At 43.1% G+C, this 23,928-nt stretch overlaps 3 protein-coding genes and 1 long non-coding RNA gene across 8 annotated transcripts in view; 2 read left to right on the top strand and 2 right to left on the bottom strand.

Moving 5' to 3' along the window:
- ntn1a (netrin 1a) overlaps positions 1–8,324 on the bottom strand; it is a 21,280-nt gene extending 12,956 nt beyond the window's left edge. The window contains exon 1 of the mRNA XM_037262900.1: positions 7,228–8,324. Coding sequence (XP_037118795.1) covers positions 7,228–8,260 — 1,033 coding nt within the window. The 5' untranslated portion in view covers positions 8,261–8,324. The remainder of the gene's footprint in view (positions 1–7,227) is intronic.
- LOC119121673 overlaps positions 1–13,889 on the top strand; it is a 296,445-nt gene extending 282,556 nt beyond the window's left edge. The window contains exons 2-5 of the mRNA XM_037249543.1: positions 12,044–12,325; positions 12,664–12,924; positions 13,163–13,588; positions 13,642–13,889. Of these exons, the coding sequence (XP_037105438.1) occupies positions 12,044–12,325; positions 12,664–12,924; positions 13,163–13,588; positions 13,642–13,889 (1,217 nt within the window). The remainder of the gene's footprint in view (positions 1–12,043; positions 12,326–12,663; positions 12,925–13,162; positions 13,589–13,641) is intronic.
- On the bottom strand, positions 8,709–8,933 carry LOC119130107. Its single transcript, XR_005099369.1, has 2 exons — positions 8,867–8,933; positions 8,709–8,777 (listed from the first exon to the last, which is right to left on the bottom strand). It is a non-coding gene; the product is annotated as an uncharacterized LOC119130107 (long non-coding RNA).
- Positions 13,890–14,602: 713 nt separating the features above from the next.
- On the top strand, positions 14,603–23,881 carry pik3r5 (phosphoinositide-3-kinase, regulatory subunit 5). 5 transcript variants are annotated; one of them, XM_037262632.1, is made up of 19 exons: positions 14,603–14,775; positions 16,203–16,379; positions 18,152–18,264; positions 18,769–18,884; positions 18,957–19,025; positions 19,136–19,274; positions 19,360–19,429; positions 19,503–19,677; positions 19,781–19,949; positions 20,024–20,092; positions 20,504–21,186; positions 21,263–21,391; positions 21,456–21,587; positions 21,695–21,788; positions 22,263–22,339; positions 22,570–22,663; positions 22,747–22,829; positions 22,896–23,011; positions 23,113–23,881. In XM_037262632.1, the coding sequence occupies exons 3-19, from the start codon at positions 18,165–18,167 to the stop codon at positions 23,261–23,263; spliced, it is 2,466 nt and encodes an 821-aa protein (XP_037118527.1). In that variant the 5' UTR covers positions 14,603–14,775; positions 16,203–16,379; positions 18,152–18,164; the 3' UTR covers positions 23,264–23,881. The 5 variants fall into 5 exon arrangements, with proteins under 5 accessions (XP_037118527.1, XP_037118546.1, XP_037118517.1 ...); XM_037262622.1 differs by having other exon boundaries at positions 14,604–14,775; positions 18,031–18,264; XM_037262612.1 differs by having other exon boundaries at positions 14,604–14,775; positions 16,203–16,825; positions 18,031–18,264.
- The last annotated feature ends 47 nt before the right edge of the window (positions 23,882–23,928 follow it).

Here is a 23,928-nt window from a genome sequence, read left to right as displayed (position 1 = left end):
CTCGTTCACACACTTCATTACCCGACTCACGCTAATCCCGGAGCTCGGACGATTCAACCGGTCTCTGTTGGTATGATGTCTTCACAGATGCACGTCGGTCTTCTGGTTGGCTTTCATTGAATCATTCTCAGCTGGACAGTTTTCTCACGACTCAGAGGAATGAGAATTGAATGAGGAAGTCCAATTGCTACAAATTGAGTTTAGATTAGTTTGGGTCCCCAAAAAGGAAGAGAAGACCTTGGATGATCTTGGGAGGATTTTTTTGTTTTAATTCTCTACCTACAAGAAGTGAGAGAGGGGAGACGACACACCCTAGCTTACTTTGTGAAATGTTCCCATGTTCAACTGACGCATCCTTGACGATAAGCAGATGAGTCTGGGATAGGAATGTTGATTTGGATGTCTGTCTGCTGTGTTTAAGGTTTCCACTCCCTGATAAAATGCACTTTGGACCAAACATCTCGTTACATGTGAGACATTCTGACAAGGACGGACTTCTGAAAAATTCCCAACTCTCTTAAATTGCTTTCTTTGGTCTTCATTAGGACCTGGGTACGAGGAGACGTAAAGGTCTTTTTGAAATGGCAGTTTATTGTTATTCCTCATAAACAAAATCGCATTTTTGCCCAATATGACTCCCTAAAACTCACTTAATAGCCTGCTAATGGAAATTGACAGAAATGTATGGATTATTCCGAACGGAATGAAATCTTCCGTCTTGCTCACCTTCAGATTAATTTCTATTCGAGCTTTATTTTCTTTCCACCATGGGCCAACTGGGCCTTCTCAACTGAGGATGTCATCAGAGCTTACATCGAGATGGGTAGGAGTGAGCAGGAAGCTGCCGAGGCACTCTAAATCTCAAACTTTATCGCACATTTGCTTTAGTGACACATTTATCGGTCCTTCATATTTGTCTCGGATCTGACTCATAATCCCGCCGGAATTCCACAGCGTCTTTCGCTTTACGAAAGGAAAGCGCCAGAACCTCTCCTGGTTCCATGGCAGTTTTTTGGGTATGGGTGCAGAAGCCATCTTTTTGGTTTTTAATCTAGTCCATTTTTTTGACAATCTACAGCTTTACGTTATTTTAAATGCAACATTTAAAGGCCAACTCTATTTAAAAGCAAAAATAAAATGAAGAAAGTAAGGGATTTATTAGCAGCAGTCCATTGAGAATTATTTTCCCAGAAGATGTGATTTAATTTATTTTTTAAGCCTGTTCAAAACGAATGATGACAAAACAATTAAAGGTGCTAACATCATAAACAGTGATTTCATCATTGCGGTCACCCATTAGAATTAAATTTGCCCTAAAATAAAAAAGAAATAAAAAGTCAAATGTCTTAAATTGTTTGTGGGTAGAAAACATTTTTCAAAAGTCTATTCAATTATTGCGACCAGTGTAAATTGACATTTTACGTGACTGTGGAAAATCAACCTCCATGTGTTTTGAATAAATTGCACATATTTTCTCTGGCAGCAGATTGAAATGATTCTTCTGTCTTTTCAGCCAAAAACATTTTCTGCAATTATCAAATGGACCACTGCAACATTTTCTGACATCTTATTTTTCCCACATCGTTGCATCAAAATTGCAAAAGATGTTTCTGTCCAAATGTAAACTGCGTTTTCTATAAAATATGAAAATTCTATACATCGGCGCTCATTTTTAATTTTCAATTAGGTCATTGGCTTTTTGCTGGCCACTGTTATTCTTTTCTTTCTTTCAGTCTTTGCCATTGCTCCAGTTTTTTTTTTTTTTTTTTTTTTACTGACCTTGTTTATTATTGGGGCTCTGGGTTCAGTTCATTTCCCGCCCATCGCTTTGGTGAAACCCGATATTGCCTACCTAGGTTAAAACCGCAACTGTTCAACTAAAAACCCATAATATGAACTTGAAGTACAACCAAAATGATTCATACTTTGGCCACAGTTGAACTTAAACTTACATTAGTTTGGAACATTTCAGGCTGTAAAACTGACAATGAGCTGGCAATATTTCTTTAATCTTTTTAAAACTAAGAAAACAAAATTGGACAATTGAACAAAATATTTTGAGGTTTTGCTGTTGTAAAAAAAAGATTTAAGTAAAACCAAACCTCAAACATTTTACTTGCTTTGTTATGCTAACTAACATTATTGCCATCAATGTCAATAATTTAGATTTTGAAGTTGTTCCACTTTAAATGATCAATTTAACCTCCCAAAATACAACTGACAATGGGCTGGCAATATTTCTTTAATATTTTTAAAACAAAAAAAAAAATTGGGCAATTTTTGGGTTTTGTTGTAAAAAAACAAACCTCAAACAATGTCATTAATTCGTATTTTGAAGTTCTTCCAATTTAAATTATTATTTTAACCTCCTAAAATACAAGTTGTGTTATGTTCCATTCAGGAGTATAATATTATCATCTCCTAAAACAAATATTATCTTTCATGACTCAATTTCCTTATACTAATTTCCTTTACCCCCCCCCCCCCCCTATAATTAGCTTTCCTTTGTTTGCTTTATCATCCTCCAGCGTGGATGGACCCCATTAGACTGTTAGTACAAGCAGCGAGGGGACTCGTGCGTCAAGTAAAAGGCCACAAAAGCGCCCACAGGAGCAGAGCGAAAAGTCATTTAAATAGCATTTGCTGATAGCACGCTGAGTCTCTTGTGTCGTCATTCCTCACCCAGCCTGCCTCACTTTCCCTTGTCTTCTCGCGTCCGTCTCCCCCAACACCCCGATGGAGAAGCTCAATCAGCCAGCAATTTGTAAATGCCCATCTTACGTTTAATTAGTTGTCTCTTTTACGGGAGGGGGAAGATAATTACGTGATTTCACCTACGAGGTGACTTCTACTTCCAAATGTCATTGTTTATTTAAATGAGAACAATTTCCATTCTATTTGTTGACTGGTTCTTCTCTTACGCATACAAATTGATTGCTAAGTTTGTGTATAAAACGATGACTCCCAAGAAGCTACGAATAGGCTTGAATTAAATTCTCTTTCCCAAAAGGCTGCAATACTTTTGGCTTTTTCTTTTCTCCCCCGCATGACTCTGGTACAAATCGTAAAATTCTCCTCAGTCATTCCAATATCGTTGTTTGTATCCCTCCAACCTTTCATTTATGATGTTCTCTTAACGTATCGTGTCGATGTGTAATTTATACTTTGTAAAATGTGCGACAAAGACGAACTGAGTGGGAGGGGGTGAGGAACACTGAGGACCTCCCACCCCTTTAACTTACCATGTGTGTTATCTGTGCAAGCTAATGAGTGATGGATTAACCTGGGCTCACCCCTGGCAAATTGAAATGACCTTGCAAACTTTTGCCTCCAACCCCCGCCCCTCCTTCAAGAAAACGAGTAACTTTCATTCCGCCTCAGAGCTAAACCGATGCACCAAATCATGGAGTCAAAAAAAACAAAAACGGATATCATACAAGCGTGCGCTGCCGTAGATAACCGCAATGTGGGCCAGCATCCGCTGCTGACCTCTGCTGACTGAGATCTCTTTGTGCAAGTGTGACATGAAAAACAATGAAAAGCAAACATGCAGGAAAAGCATATTGCACAAACACCAGTAACATTGCCAGGCATCCATGACAACCGGGTGCTTAAAAGGCACTCTTGACCTGATGACACACAAGCCCGAGCCGTGACTTATATGGGAAAGACAAAGCCATCGGTAATAAATTAGCCTGAGCTATTCACCATCACACACAAGGAATTCCACTGACTGTTTTTTTTCCAGTCAGCTTGTTTGACGCTAAATGAAAGTTAGATGTGTCGCAGGTGCATTCTTATATGGTGTGTGTCTCTGTGTGTGTGTGTGTGTGCGTGTGTGTGTGTGTGGGGGGGGGGGGGGGGGTTCTTGTCATTCCACATTTGTGAGGGACAAATTTTACCTTGAGAGACATGTTGAGTTTATGACGACAGCCTCTTTCTTTCTGATGCTCAGTCAGTACATTGTTTTTTATTGTTGATTTTTTTTTTCAAGACACAAGCTGTGATTTGGAGGGGGGAAAAAAATCACTTCAACATTTAATAAGCCTTTAAGTGAAAAATATCTGAGCACCAAAGGTGGAGCAACACATGTAGACTAACAATGAACACAGATTGATATTCATTTTCCTCTGCAAATCATTATTATACGTCTTACGCCTTATACTGCCCCCAGGTGGCTGGTTGGCGTGAGAGCTATATATCTCTTAAACTGAAGCAAAAAAAAAAATCAAGTATTGGGATACTCCCCATGTGTTTGTGACTTAGCGCAATTGTTAGCATTGCAGTTGCCGTTCCGTGTTTTAGCTTCAAACGTGGTCATTTTGTTCATTCACCCCAGCTAGGCTGCCTCATAGAGATAATGAGCGAAAGTTACTTTGTGACTGTTAAGTGTGACCACATCGACTTGTTTTCTGGCACGGAGCGTTGCTTATACACAAATGCTTGGCACTCCCACTCTCACACGCTTTCAGACTTTTTGTGCCAAATCACAACACGTGCGCATCACCCGCCAAACCACCTCATTCACACAATTGAGTCATTTACACATGTTAATAATATGATGTCAAAAGATCAGCGGGGTGTGCCTGTCGTGTCTGTGAAACACCTTGCAATCAAAGGCTTGCGTCAAATTAGGTCGATTTACTTGTTCGGAGTGTTTTTGATTAAAAAAAAAAACGACTTCATCCTATATGTAGTTAGACAAAACAATTTCATGAGATTCAGTCCAAGATGTGAATGTAAAATTTCACCTTCGCTGTGATAATGCTGCCAACGTTTTGATTCAAGATGATTTGAGATACGAAACGGTTTGTATCCAACTTGTAATTCAAGGTGGCGCTATAAATGCTAATTAAATACGCAAATTAGTTTTACCATGTCGATTCTGACGGAAATAGCTTGGAGCCGGTAATAGTATAGCATACGGCTAATAGCTAGCATGACAATGACAGAAGAACCTTGCCAGTTTGTTGCCGCCTCTCTGTTGTGTCCTCTGGGAGCGTCTTGGATTATTTAGTTTTATTTTACAGGTTTGTATCCCTGTGACAGATAATGATGCATATTGATATGAGAAATGAGTTTTTTTTTTTTTTTTTTAAACATCGCTGACAATGTGAGTGTTAATATGAATTTTGCAATCGTTTTTCCCTTTTGTGTCAGGAATACAGAAAGTGAAGCCAGAGATCCTCTTGGGAACAATTCTCATCAGCATCTTCCAGAGGTGAGATGACCGCTTTGTAATTTTTGTTTTTAATTTTTTTTACAATAACAACTTGGGTTAGAACATTGTTCTCCGGGTTCTGCGCCCTTAGCTCCGCCCCTGATTGTTTGTGGTAATGACATCTACAGTCACCACTAGCGCAGATGTTTACAGGTCCCTCTCAAATGGGCTAATTTCAACAGGACTAATAGATTGGGTGTGTTAAGTGTAATACAATTGTTGATTTGGGGGTGGGAGGGTAAATGAAAGTATATTGATTGATTGATTGATTGATTGATTGAGTGAACATTTATTGATCCCTGGGGTGGGGAAATTCAGAAATGTCCTAGAAATGTCAAGACACTGGGAAGTTTTCAAACTGTGAAGAAAACACCATATATCTCATTTCATCTAAAAGGCAACTGTGAATTTCAATGTGGGTTTTTCTTTTTACTTTTTGGACCAATACCTAACTTTTGTCAAAAGCAATGGGAGTCGTAAAACGTTGTAGTATTATCCAAACATAGATCAACCCCAAAGCTTTTTGATGCTTGGTGCAAAAGTACCATTTAATCAAAAGCCAATTGCTTCTGGAACGAGCATCCCGACAAGCAGCAAGCAGCTCCAAAATGTGTGCTGGAGACGTCTGCCAACACGCTGACATTAATTACTTCAAGATCCACACGAGGCGCAAAAGCAGCTGTTGGTAACATTCTTCACTTTTATTTTGCGCAAAATGATTTTGTATAAGTTGCTATGCTCAATCAGCAGCAGTTTTATGAGAGGGTATGACGAGTTTCTTGTTGTCATCGGAGCGAACTTGTCAGGACTATAAATTGCCTTCGTTACCTTCACAATTCTTTAAAGATGCATCACCAATAAAACGCCAATTTGATACATGTTTTATTTTAAGGTGGAACAATTCAGTGTGCGTGCGTGCGTATGTGTGTGTGTTTTAGGGGTTTATTAAAAACATTTTTAATTTGCAGGGACTTTTAGAAGCTTTTCCTGATTCAATACCCTAAATGGATTAAAAATAATAATTGGGGGGTGGCGCAGGAGGATCCTTTACTAGCCTTATGGATGCAATCAGTGAAGTGCACTCGAATCAAGAGGTGCTGACATGTTTTTTTCCTCTTTTTTTTTTTTTTTTGGAGGAAGGTGTGGTGGAATGGATGGTGTAGTCCCCTTGTCTGCGAGTGTGACTAGTTATCTAGAGGAGCTCTTCAATTTGTTGGAGACCACTTCAGGGTGCACCTGGAGCCAGCTATGATAACTAGGCTCAAGTATACTGGCTACCCTAACGACATGATTAATAATATCGGAATTCAGAAGCTCCAGCTAAGAGGATAAGCATATAGTGCGGGAAGGGCGAGAGTATCAAAGCTGCAGTAAAGTGTAAATGTATATACGATGGATAAGGCATTTCCCCCCTGATCTAAATAGTGATGACATGATGGTACTATTAGTATTTCTATTACCGATAATAACAATTAATAATAATGAGAAGAACAGCAACACATATAAGTCACGATGACGTGGTGAAATCATAAACTAGTACTACTGCTGCTACTACTCGTATTGTTATGAATACAGTAAGCACATGATTAATAGTCTGAACTATTGTATAATATAAAGTATATAAAGTAATATATTATCATTATTAATACCGCTACCACTGCGAGACCGAGTCGTTGTCATCGTGATCAATTCATTTTAAGCCACTTTTGACAACATAGTTTACTGTTTGTGGTGATATAGAGGTGGTAATCAGAACAGTGGGAAAAATCTGCATGCAATGATATTAATGATAATAAAAGATTTGAATATCATGATATAAGCATAGAAATATAAAACTCTGCTTTTAATTATTATTATTATTAATATGAATAACGCATCATGTCAGTATAGTAAAACGAATCCAATGAATTTAGAATTTGCAGAGGAAAAGAGCGGGAGAGGGCATGCAGAGACGCGCGCGTGCAGGCTCGCACACCATGACTTTACGCACGCAGGCACGCACTCACCGACGCACTCGTTGGCTTCCCGTGCGGTAGCCCTCTGCCACGGCCGGTCGTAGTGGAAGGGCTTGCACCTGTCACACTCCGGTCCGGCCGCGTTGTGCTTGCACTCGCACACCATCTCGCCCTCGCGGTCCTTGACGCAGCGCGACGCGTGTCCATTGCACTTGCAGCGGCCGCCCACCTGCAGGTCGGACACGGCATAGAAGTACGAGTCCCGCGCCAGCTCCGAGTCGTCCTCGTTCTCGTCGCCGAAGGTGTGCAGTCGGCTAAAAGTGACGCGGATGTCGGTGGCCGTCACCCAATCCTGCAGCACGGGCGAGTTGTCAAAGTCGTGGGCCGAGGGTCTCCCGTCCAGCGTACTGAATGCGATCAGACCTCCGCTCAGCGGGAACATGTCCGTGTGCGAGTCAGTGCAGATGGCTTCCTGCTCGTTCTGCTTGGTGATAGCGGCCCGGTTGGGCTTGTTGTACATCTTCCGGCACTGGCTCGAGTAGTACTGGAAGGGCACCCAGGTCTTGCCGTAGTCCATGGACTTGGAGATCACCATGGACTCGGGTCTCGGCGAGCAGAACTGGAGGCTGACATAGGTCACCTCAAACTTCTTGCCCAGGGAGAGCGTGAGCGTGACGTTCTGCGGGTACTGGACGAAGTTCTCCGACTGCCAGCACGTCAGGTTGTGCGGGTTGTTGAGGTCGGTGAGGTAGGCCGGGGGCCGGTTCCGCTTGGGGTCGGCCGCATCGCACGTGTGGCAGCTGCGGCTCCTCTCGTCCGCCTTGTCCGCCGCGCTGAGCATGCAGAAGCGGCTCGCGCTCCGGTGGCCGCAGGTGCTGGACACCTTCACCTCCTTGCCGAACGCCGAGTTGACAAAGTCCGGGATGCAACGACGCGGGGTGCCGTGCTCGTCGTAGCACGGGTCCGGCGGCGAGCTTTGAGCCGAGGAGAGAGCTGAGCCCGCGCCGCCGCCGTAGCCGCCCGACGTGCGCCGCAGAGAGGCGGCCAGCAACACGACGAGCGCAGCGTCCAGAGTTCGGAACATGTTGGGTGCGTGTCGGGTCCGAAAGTGTCGGCGCTGCTGCTGCTGCTGTTGAAGGAGGAGGAGGACAGCGAGAGATCGAGGAGAGGAGAGGGGGCGGGGGCATGTTTGGTTGATGAGCTGCTCTTGCATACACCATCTATCTATATACCGCGTGATTCTGCACAGGGATTTTGTGTGTGTGTGTGGGGGGGTCTTTTTTGGAATCCAATTTTTATTTGTCCATATAATCCAGAAAATATGTGATTTATAGTCGTGGCAAAATTAAAGCTGTCTTATGTCTGAAAATTAATTACCATGTAAAAGCTACATTTTTTTACTTTTTGTAGTACATTACAGGGGGGGGGGGGGGTCATAAAGACACTTTTAAATGAATTTACTGTCTATATGTTGTATGTTATATGCACAGGAAAATGTATTAGCAACTTTTTAGAATTACATATATATATTGTCATAGGTGAGCTTTTAATGAATGCATCGTGTGCAGTTTTATTTTGTCCTGAGACAAATTTACCTTAATCTGTTTTAGTTTTCATACGATGAACGGAGCATGTGGCTGCCTGTTGAAGCGTCCCTGATTGCCATGCAGAGCAGCTGCATGCAGATAACATATTGGTGGATTGCAGCGTAGTAGTGACATCTAGCGATCAACTGGCCGAACAACAGAACAGCCTCTGAAAACGAAGCTTCGGACATCTCGCATCTTTTAAGTGGGAGAACTTGCGCAATTGATGGTTGACAAAGTACTTTTTTTTTTTTTTAAAGTAGCAACAAAGTACTTAAAAAAAAACTTAGATAGATAGATAGAGAGAGAGAGAGAGAGATAGATTTATAAGACATAAATTGTATTAATCTTGTCGGTGTGACTGGCAGTTATATGTTACGCGAAAAGCTCTAGCTTATTTTGGTTTTAATTCTATTTTGATGTTATTTTTATGATCATTTTATTGCTTTTTATTTGCTATTGTATAACGTTACTGTATGGTTTTCATGTGTTAGCCATTCTTGTCACGTACTGTATTTTTGAAGGCACGTTTAATAAAAAAGAAATAAATGAAGGCAACAAAGCATGCAGGGAAAGCCTCTTGCTGTGTGACGATGGACAAGGGAGCGTCATTATGCACCTGAAGTGGCGTAAATAAACGAGTGCCGTGGACGCCTCTTCATTTGCACTGACGACGTCACCAAGCACGCCATTCTCAGCCCCCCCCCCCCCCCCCATCAACTCCACATTTCAGTTAGCCTGCTCTTAGTCAACAACAATCATGCTTGAAAATCAGTGGGAAGAACAAAATCGTATTGAATCCCCACTCCAATATTGTTCCAATAAATTTGTTTCGAATGATGTAGGGCTTAAGATGTCCGCATCTCACGAAAGAAAAACAAGCCATGCCACCAATGGTACGCAAGTGAAACCATAGAGGCTATTTCAGTGACGTTCCATTCCTTTATGGTCTTTGTGTGTGTCCACAATCGTCGTCATTGTGATTATTTTTTTTAGAGTTATTTCTTCATGAGGTTGGATGTCTTTTTGGTAGCGACGATTTCTACTACTGCCACGAAAGGCGCCACCGCGATAAGGGGCACTTGAATGTCGCGGAGACGGACGGCAACTGTGTATGTTCAGTGGAGTTGGAAAAGAATCGAAAAGACTTGTGAAAGGACAAAAAGTGCCGCTCGTCGTGACCCAGAGCCGCAACAGTGATGACATTCCGTAAAGACTTAAAGGAGCTGTATGGCGTAAGACAAAGAGGGTTATGTAAGCTTACGCGGCCGCTTTTGCGTACGTGTATCACGCACGCACGCACGCACGCACTCGTCATAAAGTTCCCAAATGCAGCCAATGAACGAGCAACAAATGTGCAAACTTTCGAAGCGCCATTGAAGATGACGGCGATTGAGCGCTTTATAGGAAGCTCGCTCGCTGAGTTCTTTCGGCTCGTTTGGTTCAGTGGATTCGCCTGCTCGCACCTCTTCACGCGGCTCCAGCTCCAGCACCAGCAGCAGCATCAGGTCCGAACGCTCCCTCCCTTCCTAGTCATCCTCGAAAGAAGATGAACTTCTCCAAGCTGCTGTGCTTGGTGCTCGTGTGCAGCGAGCCATTTGGGCAAGGTAAGGCCGTTGAATTCAATGACTATGTTGCTAACCATTTTGCGCAAGCTTTTAGGCGCATGAATAAAACTGGACTTAGGAGACGACGCTTTTGTTGTGTGCGCCTTGCTTTTTCTCTGCCGCATCACTTTACTTTACTTATACACTATAAAGAATAAATTCGGATTTTTGTTAACAAATTGAAATCAATGTTGCATTCTTAAAGAGAACGTGGCGCTTTTTGAAGATAGATAACACGTTACCTTGATTTCAAAGAAAGCCTATTTAAAAAATATATATGTATGTGCAAACGGTATACTCTTAAATCAATTACTAGACTTGATTTCCCCAACAGTTAAAGGAATCACATTTTGCATTTTGAAACGTGTTTTTTTTTTTAATATAGTTAATCAAAATGTTACCTTGATTTCAAAGAAAGCCTATTTAAAAAAATAAAAAAAACTTTTATGCAAACGGTATACTCTTAGAAAGAATAAATTCAGACATGTTTTCCCCAACAGTCTAAGGAATCACATTTTGCATTTTGAAATTGAACGTGTTTTTTTTTTAATATAGTTAATCAAAATATGTTACCTTGATTTCAAAGAAAGCCTTTAAACGAAAAAAACATTCAAAACCACTCATGGAAACTTTCATTGCAAACGGTATCCACTGTCTAGAATAAATTCAGATTTTTTTCTTTTTTTTTTCTAAATGATTAAAGGCAATCCATTTTGCATTTTCAAACAAAACATGGCGTTTTTGGAATATTACCTTGGTTTCAAAGAAATAAAAGAATACATTTCAAACCCGTTCATTGCAAACGGTATACACGATAAAGAATAAATAAAGATTTTTTCCAAACAAAAAAAGGGAATCAGTTTGCGGTTTAAAACAGTTTTTTTTTTTTTTTAAATTTAGTAATCCAACTGTTACCTTGGTTTCAAAACATTTCAAACCACTTTCATCGCAAATGGTGTACACTATATAGAATAGATTTAGATCTTTTTTAAAAGGAAAAAGGATAATCATATTTTGCATTTTCAAACAGAACATGGCGTTTTTTTAACATAATAAAACATGTTACCTTGGTTTCAAAGAAAGCCTATTTAAAAAACATTGAAAAACACTTGTGGTAACTTTCATTGCAAACAGTATAGAGTAAAAAAAAAAAAAAAAAAATACAGAAACAAAGGGAATCAGATTTTGTATTTACAAACAGAACACGACGTTCAAATATCAAAAATATTTCAAAGAAAGCCCATTTGAAACAAAACGTTGCAAACCACTCATGGAAACTCCCGAGCAAACAGTAAATAGAATAAATGGTGAGTTTTGCTAACAAATTCAAATAAGAAAGGGAATCACATTTTGCATTTAAGAAACAGAACATGCTGGGGGGGAATACAGATGATCAAAATATGTTACCTTTGTTTTTGTTTGAAACAAAACATTTCAAACCACTCGTAGAAAACAAAAGACAAATTAAATTGGTGCTTACGCGTGACGGATTACAATTTGGATCCAGCCCTGTAACGTAATAGCAAAGACAACAATTGACGATGGCTAAAGGAATATTCAGAAATGAAAACGGCAAATAGCGTCTAACAGTCTTTCCTCAAATGTGTACTTTGCACACAGACCAGACCAGAGTGAGTGAGTGATGATATACTTTGCCCCCTTCTGCTTTTGTAGTGCTGGCAACAGTGCAGACAGGAAAAGATTGCAAGGGCACCGCTGACGCAACTGTGACGTGCAAGCGCAAGAAGGACGAAACCGTCAAATTGACAATCGCAGGCACAGCTAACAATCCTGTCAGATGGAAGAAAGGAACTACTACAATATCGGCACAAGCTGCTAAGTATGAGTTAGATGGTGACAAAAACAAAATACTGACGATCCTGAACCTGAAAGAAGGCGACGAGGAAACCTACACGGCCGAAGGCACCTCACCGGTCGAAAAGTTCCAGGTCCAAGGTTAGATGTTGCAGGAAAGCCGCTGGCCACACAAAAGCTTCTTGTGCACCATTTCCTTCGCACAGGGCACACACATGTTTTTAGAATGTGGGAGGAGAAGGCGCGCGCACAGCGACAACACGCACACACTCCACACAGGGAAACTGCGTTTGCAAAATTCTCTTATGCTCAGGAGAAAAGTTGGAGAAAAATGTCCAAAATGTGACCAAAATAGCAAAACATCTCAGCGTCCTTTTCAAGCGTCCTTTTCAAAGGGTCCACTTAGCGCCACAGTCTTTGCTGCAATGTACTTTACGCACAGACCAGAGTGAGTGATTCTGCTTTTCTTGTGCTGGCAGTGGTGGACTGCTTGGGTGGCAAATCCACCAAACCAGCCGGCCTGTGCCAGGGCAAGCCGGGTGGCAGCATCAGATTGGGGCTCTCAGACGCAACTGGCAGCTCACTCTCCTGGATGAAGGATGGGACGGCCATTACGACCGGTGACAAGTACGACGGTCCAGTCAACGCGGCTACCCTGAAGATCAAGGACCTGGACGACGGCGACGAGAAAGAGTTCACGGGCGGCATCACCGGCGCAATGGAAAAGTTTATCGTCCAAGGTTTGATGTTGCAGGAAAGCCGCTCGCCACGCGAAAGCTTTTTGCGCACAATCCCGCACGCGCACACACATTTGCAGGCTTGGATTCTCCTGGCAAGCCACAAAAGAGCAAGTCAGAAAAACAAGAAGGTGCACATGACAGCACCTTAGCCAAATGATTACCAAACATTTTGCTAAATGTACACTCACAATCCATCCCGTGTTACCAGAATGTACATCTGCTTTTCTTGTGCTGGCAGTGGCCGACTGCTTTGGCGACACGGGAACCGTGCAGTGCCAGGGCAAGCTGAACGAAGCCCTCAAATTGAGAATCTCAGCCGCAGTTAGTGGTACTGTCACCTGGGAGAAAGTGGACGGCCAGTTACCCAGCAACAACCAGAAAGTAGGAACCAATAACGTAGGTCTGAAACTCGCGCCCCTGACAGCAGCCGACGCGGGAACCTACAAGGCCACCTACGACTCCAAGGATGTGTCCTTCACTGTCAGAATTCCGGGTGAGTTTGATGTTGCAGGACGATCCACTCACTGGTACGAGAGCCGAAAAGCTTTGACCCGAAAACATTTTGCATTCCATTGGCAGTGGAAACCAACCAATAAGCAAGCCCATTCAGCAGCACTTTTTGTTTTACAAACCGCACTCGCAGTACTGCGCGCAAAAGTGTGCGGCAAGTTCAAACGTTGCCACCTGACCTTTTCCAATTGCCATTCTCCCATTCAGACACCGGTGCGGGCGGCGGCGACACCAAAAAGGAGTCAACTGAGAACGGCAAGGACAACAGCGGCGGCGGCGGCGGCGGCGGCGGCGGCAGCAGTAACAGCGGCACTGACCAAGTCAATTTGGGCGAGGGCAAGGGCACGGGCAAGGGCGCCGGCGATCACGGCGGCGGCGGCGGCGGCCTGTCCTACTCACCTGCTCTGCTGGTGACGGTCACCCTGGTGCATCTGCTGCTTCAGCTGGCCGCCTAGAAGACAGCAAGCCGAAGGCGGAGGGAGAAAAAGTGACCGCCAGCCGTTGATTGACCACTGCATGCATTCTGCCGTTGATTTGCCACTATAGGCGCATTTAGGCATTGATTAAGCTTCCATTTACCACTGTAGGTGCATTTAGTTCAGTTTTGCCACTAGGCGTATTTAGTCGTTGATTAAGCTTACCTTTGCCGCTCACTGTAGGCGCATTTATCATGAATTATTTCAATATTAATTTTTGGCTTAGGTTTGCCACTGTATGCGCATTTTGCTTTCGATTGATAATGCTTCTTTTGCTTATCAAACTCGATTGTTCTTCCCCCCCCCCCCCTTTTAATGAATAAAATGATGATCAATACTTGTTTGTTCTGAATGAGCTCATTCGTAAATGGCGAAGGGTGAAGTTGAATTTCGATTCTGCGAATCCAGATCTTCCTTCAAATTGTCTTCGCTTTTATCCTGGCAAAACAAAGGTTAGATTTGTCTTGCGGCTTGACCAGTGACTTTGCTGTAATTATTTCTAAGTGGGACCAAAGAAAAAAACAACAATGTCATTTCAAGTTATCCGAAGTTTTCATTCAGCATTACTTGAAACGGTGAACCAAACCAAGCGATCAGGTGTGTGCAAGAAATTCGTCAAGCAGATGACTCATTTCCTGTATCCTTTCAAAATTAGTGTCAGCCTTCCTCTTTGTGCTCGCATGCATCTCGCTCATGCAGTATGCTTCTTCCGGTTTGTGCGACGAAGGTGGCAGAGAGCGGTCGCATGCGCGTGTTTCTTCTACTGAGCTGGAGCCCCTTCTCGGCGGCTCGCGGAGGGAGCCTCAGTCTGGCACTCTTCTGAGACGCTCGCCGCGCGTGATGGATGCCGGACACTAGATTGCAGGTAAGATCAAAAGTTTCGGGATAACTATAACCGGGGTCAAACGATGGAACAGTCTGAGGAACTCGAGCAAAGTCCAAATATTCACCAGTTTCAAAAATATATATGTTGATTAGCGGGTACAAGGACTAAAAATGACTCCACAGAAGCATAAATGAAACGGAAAAATAACTTTGAAAGTATATCTACTTGTGTTCTTGAATGGATAAAATGAGAAAGGGGGAGGAATCTAAAAAGCTATGCTTCCCCCTACTCCTTTTCAAGCGTTCTTTGTTGATTTTCTTTTCTTCAGTTTGTTGGTTTATTGTTTGCTGTACGGACTTATATATGGCACTTTAAAGTGTTGTTTGTTTGATTTTTTTTATCTTTTTATGTTTTAAGTATGTACAATCAATCAATCAATCAATCTATCAATCTATCAATCAATCAATCAAGATGGCCGGCCGGGTACAAAGAGACGGGCGTACGTGTTTTATTTGGAATGGCATGACGCGGACTCGTGTGTTGTTTCCAACTTGAGAAAGCACTTGTAGTAAAACTCGGCTGCACCAATCTAACAAGCTCCAACAACTGAACGCAGACGAGCATGTTTCTAGATAGAAGCATACTCGAAGCGGAGATTGAACACCGACTTTCGATGGCCCTGAAAATGTTTTTGCTCTACGTGGGGCTATGGATGGAGTTTTGGGTTGTTGTGTTTTTATTCCGATAGACGCCTTCCTTTTTGATGCCCGTTTAGTACGCCCGTAGATATTATAAATACTTGTCGACCAGGGTGAGTTCTCGATGAACACAAAGGGTGGAGCAGCACATGTAGGCAAACAATATAACAGCGCTCGATAAATATCGACTATTTTGTCATTCCATACGTAAGACGGCTTTTCAACGTCATACGGTCATAGGGAGATTATTGCGCGGTCGGCACCTTTTTAAAAGCTTTGCGTACTGCAACGGTTGGCCCATGACGACAGACGCTTCCGGCTCAGCCTCAGGAAGGGAATCATCCATTTTTCTTCGAAATGACGTCTCCATCTTCTACACAAGTTGTTGAGACATAGCTCGACGCCGGGGGCTGATTGTCGTAGAGGACGACATTTAGACGAATGCAATTGCGTCGACAAAAGTATTTGGACGCCGGACCATTACACCGTCCTTCGGGAAGCGTGCAGTCAAAACAAATTGATGTCATGAGAGTCTCCTCACAGACACAGACGCAAGTTGGATCAGAGGTGTGGGTGCAAACGTTCAGCAACTGCGTGACCTTGAGATTGATCTATTGGCTTTTTTTCCCCTCTGGGAGGTATCGTTTTCAAATCGGCAGCTCGGTGGACGCCATCCATCATACGGTGAATTGAAGTATCGCTATATCAGATTGAAGTCTTTCAATCTCAAGGAAACTCCCTGTTGGTCCCTCTTCTCTCCTCCTTTAGTCTGTGGGAGTAAACCTGAGCGTTGGATCACACCACAACAATGGGGAGGCACCTGCTTCCTCGGCTCAACATGGGAAGTCGCGCTTCCCGTCAGGAAGCCGTTGGTAATGGGACCGTCAGATGTGAAGAGATGGAGGAGGAAGCCATTGAGGGGAGGGGCATGAGAAAGAAGCACAGGTGAAGGTGCCAGCTTTGAGAGAAGAGTTCCACGCCATTGGCCGCTCTGCTCAAGCTAAGCCCACCTTCAGAAGATTACATGAATGTCCATAGAGGATTTTCATAGGAAATGCTTTCATATTTGTAGTGAGCATGAAGAAGCAAAAAAGCCTGATCCGCTGTCACCTCAAGGAGAAAAATTGCCGTGAAAACGTGGCATTCCATACACTTTCTAAATTTCTCTAAATATTATTATACATGCATCATTTGTTCAAAAAGACAACAAAAGGGAAGTCACCCTGTTGACACCAAGCGACAGCATCCTCTTGTGAAATGTTCTCATAGTCATCGCGCAGTTGCGACATTCTACAAAATAAAGAATACAAGGGCGTATAGCCGTGTTTGCTTTCAATCAGTGCGAGTGATTGAAAATCATTTGTTTCTCCGCATCCCATGGGAATAAACCTGTGAGTAAGATGACATCGGAGCAATCTGATTGGGCACTAGATGTTGTCAATGTCGGACGTCATTTCGCATCTTTTTTTTTTTTTTTTTTATCCCCCTACCCCTTGACCTTTATTTTGGTCTTCCTCGTGTGTGTTAGTTTTTGCCCACTCGCTCTGTGTGTGTGTGTGTGTGTGTGTGTGTGTGTGTGTGTGTGTGTGTGTGTGTGTGTGTGTGTGTGTGTGTGTGTGTGTGTGTGTGTGTGTGTGTGTGTGTGTGTGTGTGTGTGTGTGTGTGTGTGTGTGTGTGTGTGTGTGTGTGTGTGTGTGTGTGTGTGTGTGTGTGTGTGTGTGTGTGTGTGTGTGTGTGTGTGTGTGTGTGTGTGTGTGTGTGTGTGTGTGTGTGTGTGTGTGTGTTGAAATTTGAGAAGTTTAAATGCTCTAAAATGGAAAACCTTGAAACAGCAATATCCTCTTTTACACCGAAGGAAGTATTTGGTGCTTCTCAATTTGGATTCGACCTATTGTACATATGCGCCATGTATTGTGTTCCCATGGAAACGCCCCACAAAGTATTTACTGTACTGCAGTACTCCTTTCTCTGTTATAGTTTTGTTAAATGAGTGAAACTGTGATACGCCATTAAAATAGAGCTCTCAAAATTCAACAATCAGTCACTTTTTTAATCATGGAGTCATTGTTTACAGCCATTTTCAGAACGGTCCAAATCCTCTTGTGTACATATAAGCAAACATTTCGGCATATCTTATCGACAAGAATAACGTATTGCAGTTTATTGAGCTCGAAACTGCGCTGTGAAACTTTTCGGCATTTGTCTGCATGGCTATTATACTGCCCCCTGGTGTCCATATCACGCAGGGATGAATTGTTTCCTGGCATTCTATTTAATTATGCGCTTGGGGGGGGGCTGTTCTGTCGGCTCTTGGAACAGATGAATGACACTTTCATTCATTTAAAAAAAAAAAAAAAAAAAGATGATTTGGAACTTGTTTCTCAATGCATTGCTGTTTAAAATCCACAAATATCGATACGTTTCTTTTGTCAAACTTTCTCTGTCACTGCTAATTTTACTGCTGTTTTTCACATCACGTGATATATTTTTTTTCTTTCTTCCGGAACGATCACAGCAAAACAGCAGCAGCACAAGCATTGCCGTGTGATTGAAAATGAAAAACATCCCCTTTTTCTGTCTTTCAATACATTGACAGTGTGCTGCTGTGTGTCATGTGAGGAAGTAGCACGCACATCTACCAGAGAAGAGATGAATGGCTCGGCTGCTGTCTGTTTGATCGTATCTCCGTAATTAATCACGATTATTGTTGTGCGCAGAGCGTGAGGCAACATGCAGCACACCTCTTGCACGGAGGACAGGATCCGTCACGCTCTGGACCAAAGTCTGGATGGGCTGGGATGCAGTCCCAAAGCAGCTCACCGCTGGGATGGTAAGAACTCACTCGGGAACTTTTGTTCTAAACCAGCAAACTTATTTGTGAGATTTTTATATGAAGTATCAAATGCAATCAACAGCCTGGCAATTGGCTTTTGTATCTTAAACATCTCAAAATGATAAAACTAGCTGAAACATTTCCAAAAATGTGCCAGTCGAGATAATTGGCTGGGGACAAGCGGGAGAGAAAATGAATGGATGGATGATTTTTTATTTTTTTTCCACCCATCCCCAGAAGGAAACACATGATGAATTGTCATTGTTTTTTTTCTGAAGAATTGTTTTGCGTTGCAGTAATTCTTTTGTGGACTAAGAGATCCTTCGAAGCAAAAAAACAGGCTTGAATGGGTGTGAGAGGAAGTTGTGTGGCTTGACATCTGGGAGGAAGTGGTGCTGACGAGAAGTGTGTGTTTAGGTTTCACACGTCATTCTTAACTCATTCACGGCCATCTAGACGTCCAAAAAATCCAACAACTGGGCTGTGTGTGTTGTTTTCCAGTGCTGATGTGCTCCGTGGGCCAGTCAATGAACCGCTGGAGCCTGGAGGAAGTGGTCAAGAGAGACCCAGACAACTCCATCATCCTCTTGCAGCAGATCCTGAGGAAGACCAAAGAGGTTAGGATGGTCCAACACAATACTCACAAATTCTTTGACAACTAGTGAGCGAGTGTGTGTCCTTGTGCGCAGGTCCAGGAGAATCGTCATTACCAACTAGTGGCGCCGCTTGCCATCATGTTCACCTCCACACTGCTGCAGGTACAAATCTTTCTGCCAAGAACCCATCACGTCTTCACGTTCTGCTCACCGGGCAGATACCACACGCTAGTCCGCACTACTTTTGCTCAATCTTTTCCATTTTCTGCCAGACGCCATACTGTCCTCCAGATATGGAGCTACTCCAGAACGCTATGGAGGTGTTCAGTACTTTCCTCACGTGGCCCGAACCGTACTGCGGCGTGTGTCGACATCTGCTCTCCACGCTCGAGCTGGAGATCAAGGCGCCGGGTGTGTTGTGCGCTTTTAAAATGGCGGCTCTGTTCGTGAGGTGATATCAAAATAGTGTCCTGATGTGGCTTTCTCTTCCTCAAAGGGATTTCCTTTCAGAGACTGGTGAGAGAAGAACAAGACCTGAACCTCAGCTGTCAATCCTCCAAGACCGTGTATGTTTGCTGTCATGAACATACACGATGTCCGATCGTAAATAATATTTGAATTAATTCCATATGACCGCAGGACGGTTCTGCTGATGAACCCGAGCGAGTTGCCTGATGATTTTGTGTCAGTGGCCGAGCAGCTGAGTTGCGTTCGGCACCCGGAAAAAGATACCTTCATTACGCTCATCAAACATGCCTTCCAGTCCACGCTTGGCACCAAATATCCCCTCTGCGATATTCACGCAGTCTTGCAAGTATGTTCTCACGCACAAATACTATTATACCGTTTTTTTTTTTAGTGGGAATTCGCTGTGCTTCATTGACGTGAAATATTCAATATTGTTACCGAACGTGCAGGCAAAATCAGCCGAAGAACTGAGGGAGATGTTCTCCGTGGTCAGTGGTGCGTTAGAGACGGCTGCAGCCATGAGTTCTCCTCTGGACGGGCGTGACCATGTGATGCGGGAACTGGAGGAACTGAGGGAGAGACTGAGCATCCCTCCATCCAGCAAAAGGAATTGTGATGGTACTCAAATCTTTTTCAAAAATTGCCAATGGCACCGTCGTGATGTGTTACTGTTATTTCTGTTTTTGAAACAGGAATGCTACAGACGTTCCCAATCCCCATAGCCAAGTGTCGCGTGTTCCACTGGGAAAAAGATAACTTTGGTAAAATCAATATAAATACCGTATTTTCCGCACTATAAGGCACACCGGATTATAAGGCGCACCTTCAATGAATGGCCCATCGTAAAACTTTGTCCATATATAAGGCGCACTGGATTATAAGGCGCACCTTCAAGGAATGGCCCATTGTAAAACTTTGTCCATATGTTAAGATATATGGGCCGGACCTTGGTCATGCCTGCTCTAAGGGCTCAATATTGGTCCATATATAAGCCGCACCTGATTATAAGGCTCACTGTCAGCTTTTGGGAATATTGGAGGTTTTTCAGTGCGCCTTATGGTGCGGAAAATACGGTATATAGCTCACGTCTTGTATCCACCTAATCACTAATGAGGGCAATTGCTAAGGAAATGAAAAGATGGTTACTAATGTGATTCATTTGATACCCGCAGACGTCTTAAACACTCTTCTGGAGGACGAGCGGCAAAATGTGTCCACCGGGGAACAACCAAAGGAGGATGAGGACGAGGCGGACATTGAGGACGACGAGGGCCACGACACCTTGTCCATTGTGTCGGAGTCTTACGCTCCCTCGTTCAACTCCGGAGCAGACAGTGACTTTTTCGAGGATTCCGACGACTCCGTCGGCTCACCCAAGTCGGCCAAGTCTTCGGCTCGGCTCAGCCAGCACTTGTACCGCCTCCTACGGAAGCCCAAGAGGTCGCTAAACCGCGCCAAAAGTTTGGGATACAGGGAATCCAAAGACTTGTCTGTAGTGCGGGAGATCCGTTCCAACTCGCTACCTCACCACGTGCAACTTCGTAGTCCCGAGCCGTCATCCTCTCAGGTTCCGTCAGTTTTCAGTTCTCAGTTCTCTCGGACCGTCCGGCAGGTTTGCTTCAGAAGGCGACCCATCCTCAGCTGCGACCAGGACGAGCAGAACGCCACGCTGAGGGTGGTGGTGTTCGGCGCCGACCACGTCGCCGGCAAGTTGGCGCGGGCCTACAACAGCCTGAGACAAAAAGAAAGCGCTCGTCCTCATCTCAGCCAAGTCTTCAAAATTCAGTTCTACTTTGTGCCTGTTAAGAGAGACTCAGCAGCTTATCTCACTTCTCCCACATCTCAAGGAATCAATGTAAGCAGGAGTCTTTAACTCTCCCTACAGTTCTGGTTGCAATATTAGGTCATTGAAGACTTTTTTTACTCAACAGGAGGTCGTCAATCTTAATGGAACAGAAGACAGCACTAATGACGTGGCCCATCTCCTCGGGATGCTGGATCCCTGGTACCAAAGAAACACTCTCAGCCTGCTTAAGTTACCCGCCAATATCGTCTGTCAGGTACAAACCACCTACTCTGCTATTTTTTTTTCCACTGATTAAAAATAACCATTCTGTCCAAAAGCAAACATCCAAGACTGAGTCAGAGTCGTACGACAGCTCATACGAACATCGACTCCCGATTCTCGCCGACCTGGTCCTTTACTATTGCCGTTACGCAACACGGCCGGCTCTGATCCAACTCTACCAAGCTGAGGTTTGACACTTAATATCAAATATTTGCGTGAACCTGGAAGCACTGGAAAAAAGTATCCATCGGAGGCGTCTGCTTTTGCATTTCAACTCCATTTTGCTGTCTCGCAGTTGACGTTAGCCAGTGGCGAAAGACGGACGGAGGTGTTTGTCTATTCCCTCGAGTTGGGTCACACTGCCGGGACCAGAGCCATCAAGGCAATGGGTGAGCGGAAGAATAATGTTGTTCAATACAGGACGGGTTGTTACGACAACCCCGAATGTGGCAAATTTCAGCAGATCAACATTTGTCTCGTTGTGTTTGTAACCATAGCTGACACTTCTCATTTGCGTGCGGAAGTAAAAGGAGCTGGAGTTGATGTGTTAAAATGGGATTTATCTTGCTTCATGAGTCACCCTCATCAAGTGACACGTTTGCCGAATGTTAACACGCAATGTAAAAATCCATTGACATGCTAATCGTTATTAAAAGGCACGGTATTAAAAAGGAGGCCTATCTAAACACAAATGGTGGAGCAACACATGTAGACAAACAAGAGAACAATGCTTACAGATGTGTGTATTGTTTGTTTGCTATAAAAAATGCTTCACATTACATCATCGTGTTTACTCTTTTTGTGATAACAGTAGATTCTGTTTTTCTCTTTATGACTGTCTGAATAGAATTTATCTCACACAGGCACGGCCAGCAAACGGTTTGGTATCGATGGTGACCGAGAAGCTGTGGCTTTAAAGCTCGACATCATGTACAATCAAGTATGTTGTTTACAATTTAAAAAGTCTTCCTGCATTTCTAATATCACTCTTTTCTCTATATTGTCATTAAATATCACTTTAGCCCCAAATAATAGGTTTTATTATACTACTATAGGATAATACGATATAATAATACCATAAGATATGATTAAAATAACACAATCATTTTAAATGATAAAAATCAAGAATATAATATATGATTTAATCAGAATTTTTTTTATGCTGCTTAGGTCGTCATAAGTGGGAGGAGTCAGTGCAGAAGAGAATCGAAAATGTGCACTTCAGTCAACTTGACTAAAGCCTGCAGGAATCCTGAAGAGTTAGGTGGGTTGTGTTGAGAAACAAATAGATTTTTTTCAGAGCCTTTTCAACCTCAGAATAGGGTTCTAAATGTGTCCCACTGTTAGACTCACAGCTGGAGTGCCTGCAACTCAGCATGACCGAGGTTCTAAAGAGACAGAATGGGAAAAGCAAGAAGAGCTACAACATGGTGAGCGAGTCATCACAGTGAGCCACATATTAATCGCTTACACAATAACATGTCTTTTATGATTAGCACCTGAGCTTGACTGAGATGAAGGTGAACAAGGTGCAGGTCTGCGGTGCTGCAGACACCACCTTTGCCGTCTGTCTGGACCAGGATGAGAAGAAGGTACTGCAAAGTGTCATCAGGTAAGAACAGCACCAGTGAAATTGGATATAGGCGTCACAATATGGCTAATCCGAACTCAAATGACAGGATTGCACTCGACTTTTGTCTCTCTGCCGTTTAGGTGCGACATCTCCCTGTGCTCCAAACCCGACAGCTCTTCAGATTGGAGGCAGCGGCAGGCCCAAATGTCGGCCCAAATTCAGCCCCTGCACCCGACCTTCTGCTCGCTCCTCTGTCTGCCCATCGTCACCTTCAGCGGAGCACTACCCTGACCCTTGAGATTTCTGCTTTCAGGACTTTGGAAGAAAAGAGCAAACAAAATGGATGCTTAAGACTGACTTCTCAATTCTCTTCCAAAACACTTTGCAATAACACAACTAAAAATATGAATGTACAAATTGAGAGTACAAACGTGTCTATAGTAGATTTTTTGTGATGTCAGAGTTTGTTCCAGGCCGTTGGAAAATTATAAACAGTTTGGACGACAGAGGGCGATGTTGGCACAAATTAGGGGTTTGATTTATGCAATTAAGTATGAACAGTTTTGGATTTATTATGTCAATATGACTTTCCCTTCTTTAATTTCCCGAAAGAGTGGTAGCTTTAATGCACATTTGTGTTTTGACACGTTTTGTTTGAACTTATTTTCCATTTTGCACTTTCCACATATGCGCGTTTCTTTCTGTTAGAGGAAAATGCTCAATTGATATTCCTCAGACTAGAATAATTTTATTGCAAAGAAACTCAACTATTTAAAAAAAAAGTTCTAATGATTAATAAGGTACTTTGGGGATAGGATAACATTTTATAATTGTGTGTGAATTATTGTCATTGTTTTTATGGTTAACTTTATAAATTGTTTTTTAATACGCATAAAATATTGAAATTTACATGGTGTATTATTTATTCTACCCTAGTTCCGTCCGTCACTTTGACA

Source organism: Syngnathus acus, chromosome 1 (genome assembly GCF_901709675.1).
Source record: "Syngnathus acus chromosome 1, fSynAcu1.2, whole genome shotgun sequence".
Taxonomy (NCBI): Eukaryota; Metazoa; Chordata; class Actinopteri; order Syngnathiformes; family Syngnathidae; genus Syngnathus; species Syngnathus acus.
Note: the sequence above shows the minus strand (reverse complement) of the source record. Positions and strands in the feature narration are given on the sequence as shown.

Excerpts from the sequence above, each read along its gene's own strand:
- pik3r5 (XM_037262651.1), top strand. The coding sequence starts at position 18,165 with ATGCAGCACACCTCTTGCACGGAGGACAGGATCCGTCACGCTCTGGAC. Across the intron at positions 19,275-19,359 it reads GCTGGAGATCAAGGCGCCGG|GGATTTCCTTTCAGAGACTG; the intron begins GTGTGTTGTGCG and ends TCTTCCTCAAAG. Across the intron at positions 19,430-19,502 it reads TGTCAATCCTCCAAGACCGT|GACGGTTCTGCTGATGAACC; the intron begins GTATGTTTGCTG and ends ATATGACCGCAG.